Consider the following 27,556-nt stretch of genomic DNA (forward strand, 5'->3'; position numbering starts at 1 on the left):
GTGTGGGAGATGCTGCTGCAATAGCATAGGGACTTGTTTAGGAAGAAAAAAGGACTTTAGAATTTTGATAGATTTTGTTTGGAATCAAGGTCTTGCCACCTCAGTAATTGACTCCCCCTTTATTATGACTAACTTCATGTTTTTGTTTGTTTTTAAAATTGGCTTCCCTTTTTGAGCCCCATTATATTATTTATAAAGTTATGGGTATCACATGGGTGTGGTCATGCACATATATGATCCCAGCTACTTGGGAGACTGAGGCAGGAGGATCCCAAGTCATTAATAAATAAGGAAGGAGAACAAGGAAGCAAACAAGCGAATGAGTGAGGAAGCAGGCAGATGGGAGATGTAGCTCACTGGTATATGGTTTGCCTGGATTCAATCCCTAGTGCCGTGTCCGGCTAACAGAGCCGAGTCCGGCGAGGGATGGCGGGGTTAAAAATACACCGGACACCAAGGTTCTTCATCCAGGAGGGAGCATGTGCGCGCTTTATTGCCAAATTTGTTCCCCTTATATATCTTTTTAACAGCTGTAGGAAATCACTCAAAAGTGAGGAGGGAAGAGTAATAACTGCGTCCTTGGGTTACCGTCAGGAGGCTCGAACAGGTCAAGATGTTCCCAAGAGACACATATGCTCTAGGCAGATAAACAGGGAACCACAAGCCCGAGTCACAGCCTTGTGAGCTGGCCACATTGACATGCATAACAAAGAACTGGGGGTTGAGTCCCCAGGGGCCAGGGCAGGCCTGCTACCAGCAAGTCCCCCTTTTTTGTTTTTTGCATGTCAATGGGAATCAAGTAGCCCCTGTCTTAGGTTGTCCACCGCCCCTGCACTGCTTACCCGTCTCTGGGGAGGCCCCATTCCCCTGGCTTAGGTTGCAGTGCAAGCGTGGAAGTTGCCCGTCACTGGGTACTACAAGATCAGCTCTTGTCCTGCGTAAACCGACACTTTTCAGTTAGGATGTCATGGCCAGCAGGACACAACTGCGGATCCCAGTCATCATCTTTGCCAGTGGGATAGCTATGACCAGGGAGCTTTCTGAACGTAAGGGTCTGGGATGACCAAGTCTGGGATGACCCTGCACCAAGTCGGCAGGGTAATTAGGGACCTGGGCAAAAGCAGGCATACATAGGAGGGCTCGGGTATTGGCTCCTGTCCAGTTACATCTCATCTCCGGATGGGTCGTAAGTACACCTCGTGGGCGGAGTCGTCCATCTCCAGGCGTTGGTAGTGAACCGACTTGACCCTGGCACCCAGCCAACTGAAGATAGGAGTCAATTTCCCCCTGAAGTCCCAGGGTCGTTACTCCTTCCCGAGTCTGCGTCTACTGGTCTCCTGCAGCGTTCCGGGACCCAAATGGGTTTTTCCGTCCCTGGAGGGAAGACACATACAGCTCCTCTCACTCTAGCCAAGAGTGGAGCAGGGGGTTGCCACTTCCCTGTAGCCAGATCCTTCCATCTTATCTGTGCTTTTTGTATGGTGGGAGGGGAAAAGTGACGCTGCGCCGCTGTACGGCCTTCGGCGTCAGTGAGCAAAAAATTTAAAGTGAATAGAGTTATGTTTAATAGTGCATGTGGTCCCTGACAACTCTGGTATATCTCCCCCTCTTTTGTTTTTTGCAAATAGGTTTTAAGATGTTGATGGGCCCATTCAACAATGGCCTGTCCTTGGGGGTTATATGGGATTCCTGTTTTGTGTATAATATCCCACTGTGAGCAAAATTTTTGGAAGGTTTGACTAATATAAGCTGGGCCATTATCTGTTTTTATACATCGAGGGGTTCCCATAAAGGAAAAGGTTTCAACATAGTGCTGTATCGCTATGCCTGTATCACTTAGCCTTTTCTCCTGAATGTAAAGTAGCGGAGATAAAACCAGAGAACGTGTCTATACTGACATGCACAAAAGACAGTTTTCCAAAACTAGGAATATGAGTTACATCAGTTTGCCAGATGTCGTTTGGCTGAAGGCCCCTTGGGTTGACTCCCAGAGAAGGGGAATGGATAAAAGGTGCACATGTAGGACATAGGGAGACAATTTTTAAAGCTTGATCCCGGGAACATCCTGAGTGGAAGCGCAAAGTTTGTGCGTTTAGGTGAAATTTATTATGAAGTTGTAGGGCCTTATCATACTCAGTTATTGTATATATAAAATTAGTGGCATGTGTGGCAGCGTCTGCCATGGCGTTGCCCACCGCCAGAGGACCTGGAAGTCCGGAATGACTTCTAATGTGACCTATGAAGAGGGGGTCTGCCCTAGCCCATATAAGAAGCTGCACTGTTTGTAGTTGATCCATGATAGTGGATTGTTTTCCAATATAAGGTGCCGTCTCAATCGCGGAGGCGAGCCTGGCGATATAGAGACTGTCTGTGAAAACATTAAGGGGCACCGAGCTATAGGTCTGTAAGGCCAATATTAAGGCTGCAACCTCCGCTTTTTGGGCCAAACAATCGGCCACTCTCTTGCGGATGACTTGGGTCCCATCTGAAATGACAGCAAACCCATTTTTGGCCCCGTCGGTGAAGACGGTTTGTGCCCCCCGGGAGAGGATCACTTCACTGTCCCCTATCAGAAGGCTCGAACAGGTCAAGATGTTCCCGAGAGACACATATGCTCTAGGCAGAAGTGAGCTGGCCACATTGACATGCATAACTGCCACAGTCTGGCTGGGCACAAATGCCGCAGTCTGGCTGGGCACACAATCACGAGCCACCACACAGCTTGTAGATTCAAACAGCAACTCTTTATTCCCCAACTCACACCAGCCGTCTACAATCACGTTCTGGGGAAATCCACGTTCTCTGCCCAAATCCACGTTCTCTGCCCAAATTCACGTTCTCTGCCCAAATTCACGTTCTCTGCCCAAATTCACCTCCACTGGGCTTCTATCTCCAAAATATACTGTCTGAATCCCCTGAGAACTCAAGGGGAACTTAGGCAGCAGGATACGCCCTATTCCCAGCAGGAATAATCTTAAACCTTAAACCTGGAACCTAAACCGGGAACGCCCTAATCCGCCTTGGTCCTTGAGCAAGTTCACCTACATTCAATGTCACTGCAACATAGGGTACGCTGGCAAGGAAATTGTCATACCTACTTGACTAATGGCTCCCAGCATCTCCCCCCTTCTGATTAATTAAACAACAAGCAATGTGGCTTAAGGACCGTGCCTGGTAGGTTGTCCAATTCAACATATGGTTCTTACCCGTCATCGGAAAACTGACCTTTAGGCGTCAGCCTCCTGTCTTAGGTTGATACCACTGCAATTGAATCATACCCGTCACTGACTACCGGTCCAGCATACAGCCATACTTGTGGATAGGTCTATGCACCAGTGGGGGGGTGAGGTTCTTTGCCTCACCTCTGTTGGCCCCCAAATTTGGCCTTGGTGCCAGTGGGGGAGTGAGGTTAATGTGGCTTATGGACCGTGCCTGGTAGGTTGTCCAATTCAACATATGGTTCTTACCCGTCATCGGAAAACTGACCTTTAGGCGTCAGCCTCCTGTCTTAGGTTGATACCACTGCAATTGGATCATACCCGTCACTGACTACCGGTCCAGCATAAGCCATTGGCCCCCAAATTTTAGACCATCACTAGCAGAAGGGAGGAGGATACAGAAATGCCACGACACCAAGCCAATTGACGGCTCCTTGGGAAAAAATTGCATCACTGGTGACACCATCAGCAAAGATATGTCAGCACTACCACAATTAACATGGGGTGCGCTGGCAAGGAAATAAAAATTGCATCACTAGTGACACCATCAGCAAAGATATGCCAGCATTACCACAATTCGCTGCACCAAACGATAGTTACATAGTCCAGGCAAGTTCTGCAAGCAGTTCAAAGCAGAGGAATCTATCAATATGTCCATTTCCTCCCAAAGTAAGTTTCCTCCCAAAGTAAGTTGACTCTTTGATTGAGCATTACTTGTTGAGTTCTTCACCAGCACTGGGATGGAGATAGGAATTCTGGCAATGATGCTAAAGAGACATTATCCTGAAAAGAATTATTAAATATAATGAAAAGGAAAGGTGAAAGTAAACAAACAGATCTGTTAACCTACTTTAAAAACAATCCTTAACAGCCTTTTACCTAATTTAAACTAGTAAACAAACAGATCTGTTAACCACCTTTAAAAACAATCCTTAACAGCTGTTTACCTAATTTAAATTAAACCATTTAAATCACGTGAATAAAAATAATAATAATTCGGATCCATTTTTTCATGAGCGCTCCTCATATAAGAAATATGGACATACGCACATACAGACATACAACACAAAACACAAGAGTGTACATAAACGTACAACACATAAGAAAATAGTAAAGGCCTTGTAGCTTTACCTAGGTGAAATCTCCATTGCAATGTTTAAAAACTCCACAGTCAAAAAATAAAACTGATCAGAAAAACATTAACCTAGGTTTGTATGAGCTCAAAAAATAGAAATAGAACCTTATGATGTGGAAAAATGCAATAATAAAATAGCTATTGAAAAAAGCATCCTGGTTAATCACTGTCGCAGATGTAAGAATGGCCAAGCTGGAGTTCTGGATATCAGCTGTTATGGATTTGAGTCAAATCATCTTCTTTTCGATCTGTAGAAATTGTTTTATTTAACCTCTCTGGAATCCAAATCGGCTGCTGTTCTCTCTGTGGAAAAACACAAACAAAACCCCGACTCCAGACAATCACTGGGTCAGGACCTTTCCATTGTCCTGTTAGAATATCTTTCCAAAGTACCTTAGGCTTATGTACATTTTTTGGATACATATGTCTTTCTGCAGCACTAAGTCCTGATGAATCCAAATTTTAAAAGTTTAGAGTAAAAAGGGTTATTTTAAGTTTATCTTGGGGTGGTATATACCCCCTTCCAATTCCCTCTTTTTGCTTTAATAAGTATGTTTTAATCTAATAGTTGTCTTAGCTTTTTGCATTTTCTACCTGAAATACCTTACTTGAATCCTATTATCTTCTCATTTTTTTTAAGCAATGCCTTTAAGATTAACTAAGCTTCTTTCCTCCATCATGAAGGCATTTTAACCACCTTCAATTCAACCTTTTAAAGCCTTCCAATTATCATCTACACTGTACTTTTAAATGTACTTTTTCACCACCTACAACTTCACTCTTTTAAACGAGGCTTAGATTCTGTTTAAATCTCTTTAATGTTAGTTTACATGGCTGCCCTTCAACCAAAGGCTTTTTTTTTTTAAACTCCATTGAGAAGCTTTGTCTCAATCTGCCATGTACAAATACCTTTTTCTTCTTTTTTCCTTTCTCAAGCTTTTAAAGTAAGTCTAGTTTCCTCAAAATCTTTTTAAACGGCATTTTACAACTTTTTACTTTACCACACAGAGATTATCTCATCTAGAAACATTTCTTTTTCCTTTAACCTTTTATATTAAAATATATTTTCACATCTTGAATCTTTTTCTATCTCTTTTTTAACCGTTAACCCTTTTTATAAATTTACATTTTGAAACAACTCTTATAAAATTTCTGATTTAGACAAATTACTCCACTTTAATAAGATGAAAGGCTTTCATGTTTTTTATGATACTATAATTGAAACCCAACTGAAAATTTTTCTACTCTTTGTATATAAATTACACATGATAGAATCTTAACACTTAGTAACCTTGTTTTAGCAAAGACACAGACCAAAGCAATATTAAACATTTTTCCATTCACCAATTTATGAAAACACACATAATGTTTAAATATATTACCTTATGGAACTTAATAAGTAAAGAGTACTTGATTTCATATTTAGTGGTTGATATTTTAACACTTTAGCTTTGTAAATTAATCAGATGTCTGTAAAAACCAAGATCTTAGACAAATGTAGTAAACAGAACTAGTCATCTCTTTCTTGAAGAAAAATCCTTCTACAGGATACCATGATGGTCCCATTGATATACTTAATAACTCGTCTTTAAAAAGCCATGGGCTACATTTTTGTATTGTATCAACATATGTCCTAACTGCTCTTGGTCTTACTGGGGTGCCTCTTTCCTCTAACAATTTTTCTTCCTCGGAGGCGAACAACTTCAAACCTTGAGTCAACCATTTTCCCCAGTTTGCCTGAGAAAGTTCTAGGAACAGGCAACTTGAAATAAAAACAAAATAAATCAAAACGATAACACATTGTTTTTTGAAATGTTCACCCATTCTTTCTCTCTTCCTCAAGGGTGAGAAATTTCACTTACCTCTAAGCTTCAGAATTTCCCCGTACGGGCCGCCAAATGCCACAGTCTGGCTGGGCACAAATGCCGCAGTCTGGCTGGGCACACAATCACGAGCCACCACACAGCTTGTAGATTCAAACAGCAACTCTTTATTCCCCAACTCACACCAGCCGTCTACAATCATGTTCTGGGGAAATCCACGTTCTCTGCCCAAATCCACGTTCTCTGCCCAAATTCACGTTCTCTGCCCAAATTCACGTTCTCTGCCCAAATTCACGTTCTCTGGGCTTCTATCTCCAAAATATACTGTCTGAATCCCCTGAGAACTCAAGGGGAACTTAGGCAGCAGGATACGCCCTATTCCCAGCAGGAATAATCTTAAACCTTAAACCTGGAACCTAAACCGGGAACGCCCTAATCCGCCTTGGTCCTTGAGCAAGTTCACCTACATTCAATGTCACTGCAACATAGGGTACGCTGGCAAGGAAATTGTCATACCTACTTGACTAATGGCTCCCAGCACATAACAAAGAACTGGGGGTTGAGTCCCCAGGGGCCAGGGCGGGCCTGCTACCAGCACCCTAGTACCACCAAAAAAATAAAAATAAAATAAAATGGATATTGTTTTCTAAGTTGCAAATTGAAGTGATTATTGGAGATTCTTGGATGGCAGTTGGCTTAACTTACCTGGTACATAGTAACTCTCTTACTGCCTCCTTTCATTTCTTTGTCTTTTTTTCCTATTAAAAATGTCATTGGTGTTTGAAAAACTTAGATGGATATATAATGGGAATTTGTTGAAGCATAATCAACTTTCCTCTGAACATAAATTAATTGCCATTAACTCTCATAGGTATGAATGTGTGTATTCATTCCAAGATATATTTTTTGCTTATTTCTTTTTTTAACCTAAATGGATTTTTCAAACGTTATTATTTGGAAGAAATAATTACTTGGCTTGTGGTTTTAATTTATTTTGAAATAATTGCTTGGGAAAAATCTCTCCACTTCAGGTCAATTAGAGATTTATTGCATACCATGGAAAAGTTAGGAAAATTCCAGTGATTTTCATGTTGTAACTAGCCCCATAATTTTATTAAGAGCAATGTAGGTATACAATTTTAATAACTATTTCAGCCTTTAATATTACTTTTAAATAAAGTAAAAGGTATATTACTAGTATTTACTGCTATGAAATTACAACACTTACTAGTAGTAAAAAGCAACTATCTGAAGCATCTTGCCCTAATAAAAGGTTTTATGGGGGTTTATTTCCATAAGTGCTAAGGAGCGGGTGTTTTTTGTGATACTAGTGCTTGCCTTTGACCCTTTCTTTTTCCTTTTTTTTTTTTTAACATTTATTTTTTAGTGATAGGTGGACATAATACCTTTATTTTATTTTTATGTGGTGTTGGGGATCAAACTCAGTGTCTCACACATGTTAGGCAAGTGCTCAACCACTGAGCCACAACCCCAGCGCCCCCCCCCCATTTCTTCTTGATTTCAACTTTTGGGGTGTTTTGTTGCTTTGGACTCCTCCTGGGCTTATTGCTTTCCTTTCATTGTAAGAATATAAGTAATGCCACATTCACCTGAGGGCAGGAAACAGCTTCCATTGAGGTCATCATAACTTTATGAAATGCCTTTTGCCTCCTGTGTAGACAGTGCCTTCCATTACGCATTAGCTGTGTTCCCAAAAAGCTTACCTACAGTATGGTGAAATGGTTATAGTATATGAAGTATATTAAAACTGGGACAAAGTGTGCTGGGAATGTAGGTCAGTGGTAGAGCACTTTCATGGCCCTGAGTTCACAATTGTCAGTATTAACAAAACAAATATTGCCACCACCAACACACACATATTTACTGGAGCAAGATTTTTTTTTTTTTTTAAAGTTGTAAGGTGGATACAATATCTGTATTTTATTTATTTTTATGTGGTGCTGAGGATTGAACCCAGTACCTCATTTGTGAGGCAAATGCTTTACTACTGAGCTACAGCCACAGCCCTGGGACAAGGTTTTATAGGGAAATTTTAATAGACATGTGTTTCCACCGTTAATTCAAAGAAATAATGTTATGAAGTTGTTCTTCTGTATCCATGGATTCTGCACTTCTGTGCTTTTGTCCAACTGTGATGAATCTGGATTCATCCTACTGTTGATCCTGCAACTCAGAAAGCCAAAGCAGGAGGATTGCATTTTTTCGAAGCCAGCCTTGGAAACATAGACCCTGTCTCAAAATATAAATGTTTGAGGGGGCTGGGATTGTGGCTCAGCGGTAGAGTGCTCGCCTAGTGCGTGTGAGGCCCTGGGTTTGATCCTCAGCACCACGTAAAGATAAATAAAGGTATTGTGTCCAACTACAAATAAAAAAATACAAATAAATAAATGTTTGAGGGTACAGTGCAGTGGTAGAGTGCCCCTGAGTTCAGTCCTTAGTACTTTGGGGAGAAAATTGCAAAATAGAAATTGCATATCTACTGAACATGTTCAGTATTGTTAAGGGGATAACAATTAACTATTTATATAAAATATGGATTATGTTGGATATTATGAGTAATGTGTAAATGAATTGAAACATAGGAGAGGATATGCATAGGTAATATGCATATGTGATATTATTGTATATTAGGGATTTGAGCACCCACAGATTTTGTTATCTGTGGGGATTCCTAGAACCAACACCCCACAGATACTGAAGGATAACTGTATTACTCTCCTATCTTTTGTGTGTGTATGTGTATGTGTGCGTATGGGGATACCAGGGATTGAACTCAGGGGCACATCCCCAGCCCTATTTTGTATTTTATTTAGAGACAGGGTCTCACTGAGTTGCTGAGGCTTGCTTTGAACTTGCGATCCTCCTTCCTCAGCCTCCCAAGCCTCTTGGATTACAGGTGTGGACCACGATGCCTGGTTTACTCTCCTATCTTTTGCATGTATTTTTATGACATTGTGATATTGAAATACATTGAGATATTTATGTATTTTTGTTATTCATATTTCTAAAGTGAAACTGACTGCAATCCTGGCGGAAAGTGCTTTTGAAACTAATCTGGTATGCTGATTAGGTAAATCTATCTCAGTGTCTATCTAATATTCTGTATATTCCAGAGATTTTATTCATTCTTTTATTTATTTATTCATTCTTTGCAGTACTGAGGATTGATCCAAGATGTTCTTCACTGAGTTATATCCCTACCCCTTTTTATTTTTTAATTTTGAGACAGGGTTTTGCCAAGTTGCCCAGGCTGGCCTTGCACTTGCTGTCCTTCTGCTTCAGGCTCCTCAGTAGTTTGGGAGTACAGGAGTATGTGCCACTGCACCTGGTTTAGAGAGATATTAGTTAAAACAATCCATCTACATTTTAATGTTAGGTTTATTTGGACTGGCTTGGTCACTACAGGATATTAGCTTAAATTTTCAACCTTTTCCTTAAGATTGGGTGGCTGTGTGTATGTGTAGTGTGTATGTGTAGTAATCACACTTAATCACACTTGTTGTGATAAATCATAGCAAATTGTTTTGTGCCTTTCATAGTGTAAGCCCAGATCTTTTTTATGTGGTTTCCCATCTTGTTACTTTTGGGAGTGTGAATATGGTTTCAGGAAAACAGTGAATTCTCCTGCAGCTTTTTAGTTAGTATTGAACTTATTTCCTCTTTTAGCTGTGCGGTCAGAGAAGAAACGCCTCAGGAAGCCCAGCAAGTGGCTTCTGGAATATACAGAAGAATATGATCAGATATTTGCTCCTAAGAAAAAAAAGAAGGTACAGGAACAGGTACACAAGGTATGTGACAGTGGTTCAACAAACTTGGGCTTCTTATTTTGCCTTCAGCATTGTATTTTATCTTCATGAGGCAGTGAGCTCCTGAACTGGGATCTTGATCTTTTTTTCTTTGTTTTTTGATTTTTAATCTTTAGCATCTAGCACAGTACTTTGCATTTATTAATTATGTAAGAATTATATCACTAATTCTTCATGTTGTATATCTGTTTATATATGTCCCCCCCCCCCCACCTGTTTTTTTTAGTACTGGGTATCAAAACCAGGGGCAGCTGGGCAGGGTGGTGGCCCATGCCTATAATCCCAGTGGTTCGGGAATCAGCAAGAAGCAGGAGGATCACAAGTTCAGATCTTGCCTCAGCAACTCAATGAGGTCCTAAACAACTTGTGAGTTTTTGGCTCTAAATAAAATAACAAAAAAGGGCTGGAGATGTGGCTCAGAGGTTAAGTGTGTCTCGGTTTAGTCCCTGGTACCCAAAATAAAACGAAAGAAAACCAGGGGCGTGTTAGGTAAGCATTCTTAACACTGAGAATATCTATCTGCCTGCCTTCCTTTCCTTGCTTTTCAAAATTCCCTTTTTGGGATTGAACCCAGTGGTGGGGCAGCAGGCAGGCAAAGGTGGGGTGGGTGCACTCTGCCATCAAGCTACATACCCAGCCTTTTTTATTTTTCATTTTGAGACAGGGTCTTGCTATTTTGCCAATGCTGGTCTCCAACATGTGATCCTACTACCTCAGCCTTCTGAATCCCTGACTGAGATTACAGGTGTGTGCCACCACACCCTGCTCTGTGTATATATGTGTTTTTCCCTTCTTAGCTATTGAAGACTGTTTAATGACTTAGGAATATTGTTACCATACGGTGTTGAGTAGACTTTAAACTGAATTATTTTATTTTATTTTTTTTTTCGTTTTGCAGCATAACATTTATTTTTATTAAAACATTCTTAAAATTCTTCAATTTGTGTACTTACTTTTATTCTAATTTGTTTCTTTTAAATCTTTAATTTTATTGCTGTTTTGTGTAGTTTAAAATTATTTTCAGAATAATTCTCATTTTCCATTTTTTTTTCCTGTGAAGCAGTAACTCCTCAACTTTTGCTCTACATCCTGGGATGTCTCCACTCCATCCACAGATATTCTTTTTTTTAAAAAATTTGTTTTAATTAGTTACACATGACAGTACAATGACCTTGACATCATACATTTGAAATAGATGGGATATAATAACTCATTTTTCTTTCTTTTTTTTTTTTAAGAGAGAGTGAGAGAGGGGGGGGAGAGAGAGAATTTTAATATTTATTTTTTAGTTATCGGCGGATACAACATGTTTGTTTTGTATGTGGTGCTGAGGATCGAACCCGGGCCGCACGCGTGCCAGGCGAGCGCGCTACCACTTGAGCCACATCCCCAGCCCTCATTTTTCTGATTAAACTGAATTATTTTAAAGTCATTGAACGTATTTTATTTTTTGTTTTGATTTTATGCCTCTAGGAATCAATCCCACAGCACTGCACATTCTAACCCATGCCCTCTACTACTTAACTATTTCCCCATCTAGAGAGGCTTTTTGACAGCATATCCCTAAATACTTTAATATGCATCTCTGAAAAATAATTTTCCTTTATAATTATTTTAACAGTTTTATGTCTTATAAGATCAGCTTAGCTAATATTGGCCTATGGATGTCTCCTTTCTAGATTTATGACTGCTTCCTCACAACCTTCACTTTTTTGTTTCTCTATTATCTATAGTCCCTTTAAGGGGAAGGTAGAATATTTAATTTATTGGTGATATTTTATATATTTATTTCATGGCATTAGAAGATATAAACCATTAACTTGTCCATTTTGGTGACTCATTCCTTTAAGTTTTATTTATCCCTTTTGATCAAGAAGCAGAATGTGTGTAATTACTTTGGTTCCAAAGAAATGTCCTATTCCTCATTACCCATTTCTCTTATGTTAAAACATAAAAATAAAAAAAAAGTTGAAGATCCTTGGCTTTGTCAGTAATTTTGTTAGGGTTCACACAATGAAAACTTTGAGATTTTATAATTTCTTCTGCTTTTAACTAGCCATCCCTTTTATTATCTGAATCACTATTGTTGTTCTTTCTTTCCTTGTAATTACTAGTTACGATTAAGGAACTTGTTAGTAGTTGTGTTAACTGGTGACATTAGTAGAACATTTTTTCTTTTCTTTTTGGGTTATTGTCATGAACTTTGGAGTTTTTGTAGCTTTTGTGTATCTCATTGAACTCCATTTTTTTAAAATTGTAAAATAGATATACCACATTAACTAACTTCAGTGTACAATTCTGTGACATTAAGTATGGTCACATTGTAATACAACCATCATTCCGAGCAAAGCATTTTTATATTCTCAAAATGAAACTGAGTACCCAGTAACCAATAGTTTCCTTTCCCCCTCAACCCCTGCAATTAAATTCTACTTTTTGTCCATGAATTTTATTTTTCTACATATCTCAGATTAGTTAAATCATGGAACACTTGAAATTTTGTGTTTGGCTTATTTCCTTTAGTATATCCTCAAGGATCATCCATCTTGTATGTGTCAGAATTTCATTCCTTTTTGAGTGCATTATTCTATTTGGCAAATTATAGCAATTTTGGCTTGGAAATTCTAGTGTTTCTTTTTTTCCTCTTAGGTAAGTTCCCGCTGTGAAGAGGAAAACCTTGTAGCCCGATGTCGAACTAGTGCTCAGAACAAGCAGGTGGATGAGAATTCTTTGATTTCAACCAAAGAAGAGCCTCCAGTTCTTGAAAGGGAGGCTCCATTTTTGGAGGGTCCCTTGGCTCAGTCAGAACTTGGAGGTGGACATGCTGAGTTGCCACAGCTAACCTTGTCTGTTCCTGTGGCTCCAGAAGTCTCCCTACGACCTGCCCTTGAGTCTGAGGAATTGCTTGTTAAAACACCAGGTAAGGTGGGGTTGGAGTCTCAGTATATAAGTGGATATGATTGGACACAACAGATTTTTTTTTTACTGTGTTTTGATATAAAGCTGACATTTAAACTACCCATTTTTGTCCTGGGATACTCCTAAAATAGTGGTTATTTTGGTGTAGTTTCTGACCCTGAACTAATTTATGGTATGTCTTCAAGAAGACATATTTTTAGAAGTTCCTCACTTGCCCATCATTGTTTTTCATGGTTATTGATCAGCCACCATTTGAATAAACAGGGAGGGATAGCCACCGGACATTAGTGGAATAAGTGCTTGAAATCTATGCTGTGTTTACCAACTCCACCAATTGCTGTGTTGCTTAGGAAATCTCTGAACTTGTTTTCGTATGTATAAAATGAGGATCATAATGTATAATGTTATCATATTATATTATCATATTATATTCTTGAATACATAACATAGTAAGAAGTTATCTTAATTACCAGTTGCTTATCTTTTTATCACCCTTTCATACTAGGAATTTAATCCAGGGGTGCTCTACCACTAAGCTACATCCGTAGCCCTTTTTATTTTTCATTTTGAGACAGGGTTTTGGTAAGTTGCCCAAGCTGGCCTTGAACTTGAAATTTTCCGGCTTGCAGCCTTCCTAATAACAGGGATTACAGATGTGTGCTATTCTGTCTGGCTCATTTTATCATTCTTAACACATGTTACCTAGGGAGAGTTAGATATAAATGTATTATCTCATTTACCTTTTCACTATTGAATGTTTCAGTCAGCTCAGATATGTGAAGAATTCTCTTGTTTGCTTTTAAATTTTGGATAAATTCTTTTTACATTCCAATAGTAGCTTGTAAGGTTTTCTCCTTCAAATAAAGGGGGCAAAAAGAATCCTTATTATGCTTATAAGGCAGAATCAAAGGATTTCAGTTTAATGTAATTTACAATTTTTTTAAAAAGCCAGTTTTTTGTTTGATTGTGCTAGGACACTCAGGCTTTTTTTTTTCTTTTTAATATTTATTTTTCAGTTTTCGGTGGACACAACATCTTTATTTTTATGTGGTGCTGAGAATCAAACCCAGTGCCCCATGCATGCCAGGCGAGCGCGTTACCGCTTGAGCCACATCCCCAGCCCGACACTCAGGCTTTGATCACGTCCTTGTGCAGTGCTGTGCTGGGGTTTTGAACCCAGCGCCTTGCACATGCTAGGCAAGTGCTATACCACTGAGATACATCTGTAGCCCAAAAGATTTCTTTTTCTTTCTTTTTTTTTTTTTTTTGATAGTACCAGAGATTGAACCCAGAAGGACTCTGCCATTTAGTTATAACCCCAACCCTTTTTATTTCATTTTTAGACAGAATCTTGCTAAGTTTCTGAGGGTGGCTTTGAACTTGTGATCTTACTGTTTCAGCCTTCTAAATTATTTGGATTATAGGTGTACACCACCACTCCTGGCCCCAAAAAAAGATTTTTAAAAGAATAGGAAAAGCCCTTAACCCTTTTTTTTTGTGCTAAGCCTTATTACTATGCTCTTGTATATAATTCTTAGGAACATTCCACTAAAATAAATGTCTCTTATTTATCTAGGTGCAGAGTAAAAATTAAAATTGTGGTCCATTTTAACCCACAATTCAGATTTTATTTTACTTTTTTCCTCTTTTGTTCTTACCATTAAATAATTGCTGTAAATGCAGTTCAAGTCTTTGACATCTCCCATAGTTTTTCTATGATTTCAGGAAAAAATATCCACACACAAGTACATCCTCAAATGAGTTTGTGTTTTCATTGAGAGCTATTTGCTTGTTTATTTATATAATATATATATATATATTTTTGGACACAATACCTTTATTTTATTTTTTATGTGGTGCTGAGGATCGAACCCAGGGCCTCATGCATGCTAGGCGAACACTTTACCACTGAGCCACAACCCCAGCCCTTGCTTGTTTATTTTAAGTAAAATTTTATTATAAATAAATTCCCATCCTTCCCCTCCCCATAAGATGCTGAGAAAAACACGAACAGTGTTGTGATTCTGTTGTATACAGATTCTTTTCAAAATTAGCTTGTGTCCAGTTTCTAAATCATTTAATGAGAAAGTATGTGTATTTTAGGAAATTATGAAAGTAAGCGTCAACGAAAACCAACAAAGAAACTTCTTGAATCCAATGATTTAGACCCTGGATTTATGCCCAAGAAGGGAGACCTTGGCTTTTCTAAAAAGGTATGTTATTTTTGTTAATCCTAAAAAGGTTTAAATCCAAAAAGTGTGGAATTTTAAAAAATAATCTTTTATTACTGTTAACTTTGATATACATAATAGAATAGCACCTTTTATTTGTGGTTTCAATTTCCACAGTTTGAGGTGACTGTGGTCAACTGTGTTTTGAAATACCAAATCGAAAATTCTAGGAATATACAATTCCTAAGTTTTAAATTGTTCAGGATTTTGAGTAGCAAGATAAAATCTCACACCATTCCACTCTGTCTTATTCTGTTTATGAATCATCCATTTTCTCCAGCATATTCACACTGTGTACTTTTCACCTGTGGATCACCTAGTAGCCATGTTACCTGATCAGCTATCATGGTATTGTAGTGTTTGTATTCAAGTAACTTTTATTGTACTTAATAATGGTCCCAACATATAAAAGTTGTGATGGCTGGCAGTTCCAAAATGCCGAAGAGAAGCCGTAAAGTGTTTCCTTTTAAGTGAAATGGTGAAAGTTCTAGATTTAATAAGGAAAGAAAAAAAGCTTAAGTTCACATTGCTGAGATCTGTGGTAAGAATGAGTCCTCTATCTGTCAAATTATGAAGAAGAAAGAAGAAATTTATGCTAGTTTTGCTGTCATATCACATATTGTAGAAGTTAGAGCCACATTGCATATGTGCTTAGTTAAGATAGAAAAAGCATTAATTTTATGGGTGGAAGATTTGAAGAAAACTTGTTCTGATTGATGGCCAAGTGTTGTGCCAGAAAGCATTGAACCTAAACGAAGACTTGTTCCCCTGATATAAGTGACACCATAGCATTTACTACCAGTAAAGGATGGTTACACAGATTTAGGAATAGTTTTGAAGTGAAAAATCTAAAAATTAATAAGAGAGGACATGTCTGTGGATGAAGAAGCTGCTGCCACATTTCCAGCACAGTTGAAGAATCTGAATAGGGGGAAGGATACCATCAAAAGCAAGTCTTGAATTGCAATGAAAACAGCCTCTTCTGGAAAGAAATGTCTAATAGAACCTACATTCATAAAAGTGCAAAGGAGACAACAGGGCATAGAACATGGAGGGACAGATTATCTTTGGTGAGTACAGTATTATAAGATATTTTGAGACACACACACACAAATTCATAAAACTTTATTACAAAATGCTATTGAAATCGATCTGTTTCATTTTTGCTATTTGTTTTCCTTGGCTGTCTGTACTGGGGATTGAACCCAGGGCTCTGCACATGCTAGGTAAGCGCTTTACTATGGAAACAGCCACATTCCCAGATCTTTTTATTGTGAGACAGCCTCTCCCTAATTGTTCAGGCCAGCCCTGAACTTGGAATCCTCCTACCTCAGCCTCCTAAATAGCTGTGATTACATGGGTACACTACCACACCAAGTGAATTACACTTTTTAAAAAAAATAATTATTGTTAATCTTTTTCTATGCATAATTTATACATTAAACCTTATTGATATGTTTATGTAGGAAAAAATATATACATAGTGTTCAGTAGTCTATACTTTGAAGCATCTATTGGAGGTCTTGTAAAAGTATCCCTTGTGAATAAGAAAGGACTAATGTAACAAGGAAATTAGGCAGTGTCAGTAAGCATATATGATCTGTTTGAGAAATCATGTGGCCTTGTGTGTGCACTGGCTTCAGGTTTTCTTTACAAATGGGAGTATATTTGAAAAGCTTCTACAATTGAATAAAATTTATAATAATTTACAATAATTCCTTTTTTCTTCTCCCTGGGCTGAAAACATCTTACTTGTGTATCACTTTTCTCTCTCAAGCTTCTAGACTACTCTTTTATCCTGCCTGTGTAATACCTATCTCTGTTATAATCCTGGTAGAAATATTTGTATTTAAGTTTCTGGATTTGCAGAGTTTTGTTTTGTTTTGTTTGGGGGCAGGGGTGGTCCTGGTAATTGGACCCATCCCTTTTATTATTTTTTTATTTTGAGACAGGATCTCGCTAAGTTGCTGAGGCCTCACTAAATTTACTGAGGCTGGCCTCGAACTTGTGATCCTCATTTCCTCATCCTCCTGAACCCCTGGGATTATAGGCATGGGCCAAGGTGCCTGGCTTCAGAGTTGATTTTTAGTAGTCAAGAAAGCATTGGAAAGTGAGATGGAAGTAGAAAGATAATTAATTTTATAATAGATAATGACTGAATACTGGTTCCTTGCAAAACTTCTGCTGCTCCTATAATCCTATTTTAGTTCCCCTGTTTTTGTTAGGTATTTACCTATTTGATTTGGTGTTATGAAGCTTATTTGTTTCATACCTTTTTTTTTTTTCTTTTTAAAAGCATTCTGTCTTTTATTCTTCTCAGTCTTTTGACTTGGTCTTTTTAATTATTGTTAGGTGTATCTCCTGCCCTCTGAATTTTCTCTGCAGTTTGTACAACCTTTAGTGACAATTTCATCTCTTCACCTCACTGTACTCGTTGAACCATATAGTCTAATAAGCCTGTGATGAATTTACTCCATGGGAATCATTTGAATGTTTTTGAGGATGAATGTGACATTTGCAGTGAGATGATGTATTTAGTAGTATTGTACAAGGTGAGTCATGAGAGGTTATTATATTATTGCTGGAGATGAGATAATAGCAGATTTCACAGAAAGTAGCAGTTCAAGTTAGTTAAGTGAATCAATTAAAGAAATAAGGTCAATTTTTTAGTGGTTTTGAAGGTAGGTTTCTTAAAATGTCATGTTCATTTGTGCAACCTTGTTCTGTCAAATTAGTTACTGATATAGGGGCTGGGGTTGTGGTTCAGTGGTAGCCCACTTGCCTGGCATATGTGAGGCACTGGATTCGATTCTCAGCACCATGTACAAATACGTAAAATAAAGGTCTATCTACAGCTGAAAAAAAAAAATTTTAACAAGTTAGTTTCTTGGGGGCTGGGGTTGTGGCTCAAGTGGTAGCGCGCTGGCCTGGCATGTGTGAGGTACTGGGTTCGATCCTCAACACCACATAAAAATAAATAAAGATATTATGTTCACCTAAAACAAAAAGATAAATATAAAAAAAGAAAAATGAAATTAGTTTCTGATGTAAAATATGACCAGTCATGTTTCTGGGTTAATATTGTTAAGGACATAGAATGTATGGTATGATTTTTTAATTTATATTAGCCAAATGTATCCTACACCTGTTCTTTTTTGAAAAAAAAAAAAAAAATATATATATATATATAATCGATGGGCATAATATCTTTATTTTATTTATTTTTATGTGGTGCTAAGGATCAAACCCAGTGCCTCGCATGCTAGGCAAGCACTCTACCACTGAGCTACAATCCCAGCCCTACACCTTTTCTTTTTAAAAATTGAAATATCTTTTGCACTGCTAAAAATGTATAGTTTTTAATTGGTCTGTTGGATGGCTTAAATAATCCTATACACCATGCGACAACCAACAAAGTATATATAATCTTCATTCATCACCCTAGAAGTTCATCTTGCATTTGGGTGTGTTTGTGTGTTTGGCCCTGGGGATTACACCTAGGGCCTCATGACCTTTTGAGACAGGTTCTCTCTAAAGGGCCCAAGCTGACTTGGATTTTTCTTCTTCCTGCATCAGTCTCTCCAAAAGCTAGTATTACTTATGTATACCACCACACTGAACTCCTGTGCTTCTCTTATCCGTCACTTCCCCACTCTTATCCAAGATCTTTCTCTTTCTTATTTCTTTCTCTAAGATCTCACTCTTTCTTATTTTTATCACTCTAGTTTTGCTTGTTTGTGGTTATCAGTATTACTTTGTTTTATGCCAGCTTCTTTTGTTTAACCTGTATTTTTAAGCTACTTCCACAATGACATAATGTATTACTTTTTATTATTAAGTAGACTATCATTATAAAATTTGCTTTTCTGTTCTGGTGATGCACATTTGGGTTTTTTTTTTTTATGTTTTAGTCATAAGATTACTGTAAGTTTTCCAAGTCTTTTGATGGACATATAGTTTTATTTGTCTTGATATTAATATGTAAAAATGGAATTGCTGGAATTGCATTTTAAATTACTGAAGAAATTGCCAAACAGTTCTCTTTAGTTGTTGTGCCACTTTATACTCTACAGGTAGTGTACCAGAGTTAAAGATGTTTTACAACTTTACTAACATTTGATTATTTTTGTCATTTTAAATATTGCCATTTTCATGGGTGTTGTCTTCATTTATATCTCATTATAGTTTTTATAGGGGGTGGGTTACCAGGAATTTTACTCAGGGCACTCAACCACTGAGCCACACCCCCAGCCCTATTTTGTATTTTATTTAGATACAGGATTTCACTGAGTTGCTTAGTGCCTCACTTTTGTTGAGGCTTGCTTTGAACTCTTGATCCTCCTGTTTCAGGCTCTTGAACTGCTGCAATTACAGGCTTGGGCCACGGTGCCCACCAATATCTTATAGTTTTAATTTGTATTTCACTAATAATTAGTGATATTGAGCCCCCTTCTGGTCATTCCTACATCTTTGCGAAGTGACTGTTGAAGTTTACTTATATTTGATTAGATTTTTTATCTTGTGTGTGTGTGTTTTGTTTTTTTTTTTTTTTTGACTTTTTGTTTTTTGTTTATTCAGTAAAGGGAGTGCTTTATCTACTTGAGATATACAATCTTTATCAGATATGTATACTGTAAATATTTTCCCCATTCTAAGGCTCTTAATTGTTTATCTCCCCCCTCCCCATTTATGTTTGATACTTTTGTTTGGGGCAGGGGGCACCAGGGATTAAACCAAGGGACACTTCATCACTGAGCCACATTCCCAGCTCTTTTTGTATTTTGTTTAGAGAAAGAGTCTCACCGAGTTGCTTAGGGCCTGAGCTTCCCGAGCCGCTGGGATTATAGTCATACACCACCCCTCCTAGCTATGTTTACTACTTTTTATGTCCTGTTTGAGAAATCTTTGCCTGTGCAGTGGACTCAAATATGTTGTCCTTGTGTTTTTTGTTAGAAGCTTTATGATTCTGGGTTTCACATACAAGTCTTTGTTCTAACTTGAATTCATGCGACGGAGTTTCAAAGTTAATTTTCCTCCTATATCGATGTCAAATTTTTCAAGAAAATTCTAGGTATTACCACACTTCACTCACTCCTTATTGCTTGCTCAATTTTACTACAACCCCCTCTTTCCTTGTGTATGTTATTAGGGATGCACTCTCTCATTGAGCCACAACCTCAACCCTTTTCAATATTTATTTTGAAACAGAGTCTTGCTTAGTCACCCGGGCTGAGCTCAAACTTGAAATCCTCAGCCTCCTGAGTTGTTCTAATTTTAGGTGTGCACCCCTTGTGCCTGGCTCCTTTCTCTCTCTCTCTCTCTCTGTTTTCTTTTTGTGATGCTAAAGATTGAACCCAGGGCTTTGTGCATGCATGGCAAGCACTCTCCCAACTGAGCTATATCCCCAGCCCCCTCATTTCTGTTTAAACTCTGTGTCACTGTTGAATTTCAGTTTCTCTGGCATGAAGATCAGCATTAAATTTTGACGTTGAACAAGGGGATAGAATAAAATTCTTTTTTTTTTTCCCCTATGAGTACGTGCTGCCTTCTGACCTAGTCAGTTTCATTATTGAGATACTATTTGCTTTCAGACATATTATGTCATAAGGTTAAAGTCATGATTTAGTTTAATTTTAATGGCCATTTAGTGTGGCCACTTTTTCTGTAGATGGACTAATCAGTAGGTTGGGGAGAGGGTTTAATCTGCTGAAGTAATGCATGGCTTAACTCATATTTGCCCTAGACTCAGTGTATAAGTAAATTACTGGCATTTTCCTCATATCATCTAAGGCACTTAGAATATTCTTTTGTCTTTTTCATTCTAAGAATAGATTTTTATTCATACATTTGTTTGTGTGTGTGTGTGTGTGTGTGTGCGCGCATGCACGCTTGCTCACTGTTATTTCTATTTTAATTGATAAAATTAATGAAGTTGGAAATGAGAATGTTTTTCTTGTTCTTTTGACTATAGTTTGGTAATATTTTCTTTATTTTATTTTTAAAAATAATGTTATTGTATTTTTATATATATATATATATTTTTAAATTAATTATATTTATTTGGTGCTGAGGATTGAACTTAGTGCTTCACATATGCTAGGCAAGCACTCTACCACTGAGCTATAACCCCAACCCAAACATTATGTTTATTTCGGTGCACAGCTTTTGGGTGAATGTTAAATGATGAACTAGAAATTTGTTATATAAATAATATATGGATGCTGATTTTTTAAAAATTGTGCAGGTCTGTTTTGTGGATTTGTCTAGGAGTCTTTGGTTTTATTTAACTGGATAACTAATATTTCCCCTCTCATTTTATTTGACTTGGTCAGAATTTGGTGTACATTGAACATTGGGAAGTTTGTGTTGTTATGATTTGTTTATTTTAATAAGTGTTCCGAAATTCACAGCTTCATTTTATCTTGTTTTATTCTCAATCTCTGGAAACTTCATAGCAAGAATAATATTGTATTGACTTTTTAAAAAAGACATTTTTATTTTACTTATTTATATGCGGTGCTGAGAAACAAACCCAGTGTCTCACACGTACTAGGCCAAGTGTGCTACCGCTGAATAAAATGTAAATTCTTGGTTTTGAGTGTTATTGTTAATTTAAATTAATCTGAATATTCTCAAGTTGCAAAGATATTTTATGTTTTAAGGCTATTCAATACTCAGATTCGCTCTAATGGCTATAAATACTATTTTAGGAACATGAATTTAAAATATGGGTGGAATAGATGAGCTTGATGAGTCTCTGGATACATATTTCTTTTCTACCATTTCATTCAGCAGCATTCTGTATTTGTTTTATGTATGGAAAGGTTTATAAGCTTTATTTTCTTATTTTTTTTTTTTGAAAAGCCTTTCCCTATTATGTTTCCTGTGCAACTCTTTACTATTGCTATGGTATTCTTTACCAAAAACAGCTAGGATATGATATCAAGGACATGGGACAATTCAGATTTGGGATATAATATAAAGTGTTTATTTTGCATTCCTTGGTAAATCATGTTTCTTTTTTACTTATTTATAGTGTTATGATGCTGGTCACTTCGAGAATGGCATTTCTAATTCATGTGCTGCATCTCATTTAAAAGAGTTTGTTGGAGGTGAGTATTTTTGAGACTTAGAAAATGTGGAAGTAAGATTGAAGCACTTTGTTTATTAGGGGAAAAAAAAAATGTTCCAAATTTAAGTTTTGAAACTCCTATGCCCAAAATGTGCTTCTTGAAATTTTGCATGTTGACTGGGATTGTAGCTCAGTGGTAGAGTGCTTGCCTAACATGTGTGAGGCCCTGGGTCCAATCCTCAGCATCACATTAAGATAAATAAATTTTAAAAAATAAAGATATTGTGTCCATTTACAAGTAAATATAATAAAAGTAAAAAAAGAAGAAACTTGCGTGAAACTGTAAGATTCTGTAGTCATTTTCAGGCTTTTCACTCTTAACAATTAAGTTATATTTTGAGCAAGGAAATATTTGGAACAATGGAGAAAAATTTTCTCACTTTTTTGGGGCAGGGGATACCACACTCAGATATTGAGCCTGATACCCAGCCCTGTTTTGTATTTTATTTAAAGACAGGGTCTCACTGAATTGCTTTGTACCTTGCTGTTGCTGAGGGTGGCTTTGAACTCATCATCCTCCTGCCTCAGCCTCCTGAGCCACTGGGATTAAAGGTGTGCGCCACTGCACCCGGCTCCTTCATTTTTTAATAATCTATCTACCTTGAGTCATTAATTCTTGTCTTGGAGTTTTCTTTTCTTTCTTTCTTTAGGCATTAGACCCAGGGATGCTTTAATACTGAGTTATATGTCTAGATTGTTTTACGTTTTTAGACAGTGTCTCACTAAATTGCACAGGCTTTCCTTGAACTTGTGATTCTCCTGCCTCAGTCTCTCAAATTACTGGGAGTACAGGTTTGTCATGCTTTGCCCGGTATATGAATCAGCTCATATTTGTGTAAAGGAGAAGTGGAAACCAAGTTAAGCAGGAGACCACAAATCATCTGGGACAGTCTTTCACAAACTGTGTTTGTATTTTTAATCACATCTTTGAGCCAATTCTGTTGTTTTCTTTTATGAGCTTTGGGGTCTTCAGACCCCTTCCGAATGATATGTTAGTAGCTATCTTTTGGAACCTGTACTTGGGTTTACCCAAGCTCTTCATACAGATAGAATGTTCATAAATTGAGCATGTACTGTCTAAATACCTGTGGTTAGACTCTTAATTCTAATTCGTTTAAACTATTACAAAGAGGATATTTTCTATATCATTTTTGTTTTATAGATGAAACATTAAGATGAATCAGTTTGCAGGATTGGGAAACTAAATCCCGATCAAATTCATTGGGACACTATTATCTTTTTGTGCATTCCAGATTTTGTCAGTTCTTTCTATCATTTTGATCATTTGTATGCCTAAGCATTTTATGATTAATGTCATTCTCGAACTGTTATCCCAGATTTGAACATAGTATACCTCATTTGATCTGCCAGTAGAGTACCTTGAGATGATTTTATTTCATGTGGTCTTTGATATATCTTTTAATGTATCCCTTCACCATTAAATTTTTAACAAAGGAATATATTCATTTTAATCATGTGGGCAATTATAATCCCATTGGTTGGTCTTTTTTTTTTTTTTTGCTTTGTCTTAAGTGCTTTACAAATGATATCTGTTGTTTTTCTCTATATTTCAGTTTTTTGTACAATGTGTAATGTGAAGTTTATCTTTTGTAAATTTTATGTAGGTATTCTATCTTGTAAGAATTTTGAGCCTAGGCCTGGGGGATGTATACCTTAGTGGTAGTGCTTTTGCCTAGCGTGTTTGAGGCCCTGGGTTCTAACCCTGGCACTGCAAGAAGAAAAAAAAAAAAAGGAGTAATTTTTAGGCTGCATCATATTAATTCTTCTTTTAGTCTTGGGTAGTTTGGAGCTCTGATAACAGCTTTTCCATTTCAATCAGCCAGTCAAAATAGATGACACTGAGGCAGTCTTTGAACCAAAGTCTAGCATTTACATTGATACCTGGCATAAATATTCTGGAACATCTTTAAAATACTCTAGATTTCTTTTGGTGTTACAATGACACGGGGTTGAAATGTGTCTATTAGAAAATGAGGGAGGAACTAGAATTTCTTGTTCTAAATATGCCAGATGAGATTGTGCATTCATTTTAAACTTTTGGATATTAAAGTTTATCCTAACACTGAGTAAAATATCTTAATTTAAGTCACTAATTCTATTGAGGGATCTTTCCCTACCCTTTAAGCCAAATCATATATATATATAGGTTCATCTTAATTTACTTAAATCATGTGTTGATAAAGTTTGTTGACTCTAATATTTTACTCCAGGAAATAAATATCTTTTCCATCTATGGGATGTGAAAATCCTTAGAGGGAAGTAGAAAGAGTCATTTTAATCTTGTAAAATGAAATTGCTTTAATAACCTGTACATTTATTATTTAATCTATGTAAGTCAGTACTTACATGTAGTTATTTCCCCAGCTAGTTGTATAGTTGTAGATAAGTCCATTTTCTTCTTTTCCCATGTTTTTCTCACCTCTGAATCTAGATCATTAAATGAGTTTTAAAGTTGGTTTTTACTCTAACCTGCCATAATTGTCCGAGGTCTCTTTATGTAAGGATTGTTGTTCTTGAATGTGTTTGATTAGCCATTAGGTAACACTTCTTTTCCTGTCTTAGGCACTACAAAGATATTTGATAAGCCAAGGAAGCGAAAACGACAGAGGCATGTTACAACTAAAGTGCAGTGTAAAAAAGTGAAAAATGATGACTCATCAAAAGGAATTCCAAACTCAGAGGTATTACTCAGTTCCTGATCTTTTGACATTGTGAAGAGAAGCTACTTTTCTCAGTAGAGGCCACATCCCTCTCCCTCAAGTTTACTTAACAGAAGTATTTTATTGAAATGGCTAATAGGCATAAGGAATTCTAAAGTGGAATGAGAGCCTGATCCTAGTAAATTAAGGAGACGACCTTTTAGAAATATCACATCCTATGTTGTAGACATCAGATGAAATATATAATTTTTTTTTAATTTAAGTAAATCCATTCTAAAACCATAGAGCACAATACCAAGTAACCATATGATATGAGTGAACTTAGATAATGCCCTTTACAAGTTGAGACTGCTGCTATTAGGGGGACAGTTACTTATTTCTTGGCCATCAGTTGCTCAATTTTGGGATAATATTTAATAAAATTGCCTTTCAAGAAACAAAGATAGAGCTGAGGATATAGCTCAGTGGTAGAGTGCTTGCCCAGCATGCATGACACCTTGACTTCCATCTGCAGCACTGCAAAGAGACAAACAGATTTAAAACCTTTTTCTTGCAGAGCCTCTGTGCTAACTGACTTTCCAACTTAAGTTTAAAGAGAATTAGAATCAGTCAGGTCAGCATCACATATTATGATGCAGAGTGTTTCTTTCCAGACAATTTGAATAGAATGCCCAAGGTGGGCATTATTTAGGAAACACTGATCTTGGAAGGACAAATAAGTAATCAAATAAACTTAAGAATGTTTTCTCTCCCTTAGTGAAACCTTTAAATGGAACAGCTCAAAAAGTTCCAGTGGAACAGCCTCAGAGCAGTTAGTGGCAGGGCATGAGGCGCCCACTACCCGCCCAATCACAGCAGGGTTAGAACTAACATTGCATGCAGTCCGCCCGCGTGATTGGCTGAACATCTGTAAGTGCTTAATGGCTAGACAAATAGCAGCCCAGAGGGAGGGGGTCAGATGGAGGAGACATCAATAATACAGGTATGGAATATTGTTTTTTTTTCTGCAAGGGAGAACTGATGACTCACAGGACTGATGCAAGCCCCAAGGAGACTGTTGAGGAGGGTGTAGAACATGACTCTGGAATGTCTGCATCTAAAAAAATGCAGGGTGAACGAGGTGGAGGAGCTGCACTCAAGGAGAATGTTTGTCAGGTAGAGAATGTTTGCCCACTTACATTTTCTTTGCATGATTATCTTAAGAGAACGCCTCCCTATCTCTGAATGACATTATTGTGGTTACAAAAAATGAGTTTGAATGATTCCAGTGGAGTTACTTTAAGGCTATAACTCTTTTTTCTTTGACAAAAAGAGGAAGGAAGAGAAATAATTCCCTGTTCATCACCTTTCCCTGTGGCCCATGAGTGTATGTCCTTCAGCAGGTCTGAGATGAAGAATGTGAATCTGCAATTAATTTGTGAAACATAATTTTCTTGAGTTGCAAACTGTCATAGTGTGGGTATCTTTGGATTTCTAAGGAATTTTTCCAGGGGCTATTTTAGCTTTTTTTCTTAAGTAGTGACTTTGAAAATATCACTATATTTTCCCATTTATTTAATAAATACTTATACATTATTGACTATGTATCAAGTCTTATTCTAAACACTTTATAAATATTTCATCATTTAGTAATATGACATAGTAATCTCATAAGATTGAGTTCTGTTATTAGCCCCTTGTTGCAGATTAGGAAACAAAACTACAGAGAGCCTAAACAGCTTGCCTGTAGTCCCACACTAAAGCTAGTATTCAGATCTAGGCAATCCAAGTTTAGAGGTCTAATAATTGTGCTGTATTTCCTCTCTGAGATGTGTCTACCTTATTATTAAGAGCGTTTTCTGACTTTTGGATTAATCCATTAAACATATGCTTTAGGTGTGCTATTGTTTTATAGACTTAATGATACATTGATGCATATTCTTAAAATGTCTTATAAAATCTTAATATGAGATTTATTTATTTTTTCCTTCCTATACTGGGGATTGAATCCAAAGGCCCTCTGTAACTGACACAACCCCAGCCCCTTTTATTTCGTCTTGAGACAGAGTCAGTGGGATTATAGGTGACAGCAACATTGCACTGCTCAAATACATACATATATAACTTGAATTGAAACAACTCAAATATAAACCCAGATTCAGTATAAGTTATTGTAGCCATTACAGTTTTATGCAAGGGTTTTTTTTTTTTTGCCTATTCACTTTCCCTATTATATAAAGAATGCTTCATTGTATTTGGACCAGCTCCCAAACAGTGTTAATCCTCAAGGACAGTTATCTTCATTATTTATTGGAGTAAGACAAGTCAGAGTGTAAATATGTTTTACAAAGATTATCAAAAATTCTATAAGTATCCAGGTGCTGTGGCGCACACTTGTAATCCTAGCAGCTCAGAAGGCTGAGACAGGAGGATCATGAGTTCAGAGCCAGCTTCAGCAAAAGTGAAATGTTAAGCAAATTAGAAAAAATACAAAATAGGGCTGGAGATGTGACTCAGTGGCGGAGTGTTCCTGAGTTCAATCCCCAGTATCAAAAAGTAAACAATCAAACAAATAAAAAAGTAGTGTGCCTATGTGGTCCTAAACTGTTTG

The 27,556-nt window shown here is 37.2% G+C and overlaps 1 protein-coding gene across 8 annotated transcripts in view; it reads left to right on the forward strand.

The window, feature by feature from the left end:
- Nsd1 (nuclear receptor binding SET domain protein 1) overlaps positions 1-27,556 on the forward strand; it is a 150,065-nt gene that overhangs the window by 73,735 nt on the left and 48,774 nt on the right. For all 8 annotated transcript variants that reach the window (XM_071612173.1, XM_071612172.1, XM_071612170.1 and 5 more), the window contains exons 6-11: positions 9,864-9,985; positions 12,653-12,923; positions 15,026-15,135; positions 22,190-22,265; positions 24,869-24,987; positions 25,978-26,121. In XM_071612173.1, the coding sequence (XP_071468274.1) occupies positions 9,864-9,985; positions 12,653-12,923; positions 15,026-15,135; positions 22,190-22,265; positions 24,869-24,987; positions 25,978-26,121 (842 nt within the window). The remainder of the gene's footprint in view (positions 1-9,863; positions 9,986-12,652; positions 12,924-15,025; positions 15,136-22,189; positions 22,266-24,868; positions 24,988-25,977; positions 26,122-27,556) is intronic.

This window comes from Marmota flaviventris, chromosome 5 (genome assembly GCF_047511675.1).
Source record: "Marmota flaviventris isolate mMarFla1 chromosome 5, mMarFla1.hap1, whole genome shotgun sequence".
NCBI lineage: Eukaryota > Metazoa > Chordata > Mammalia > Rodentia > Sciuridae > Marmota > Marmota flaviventris.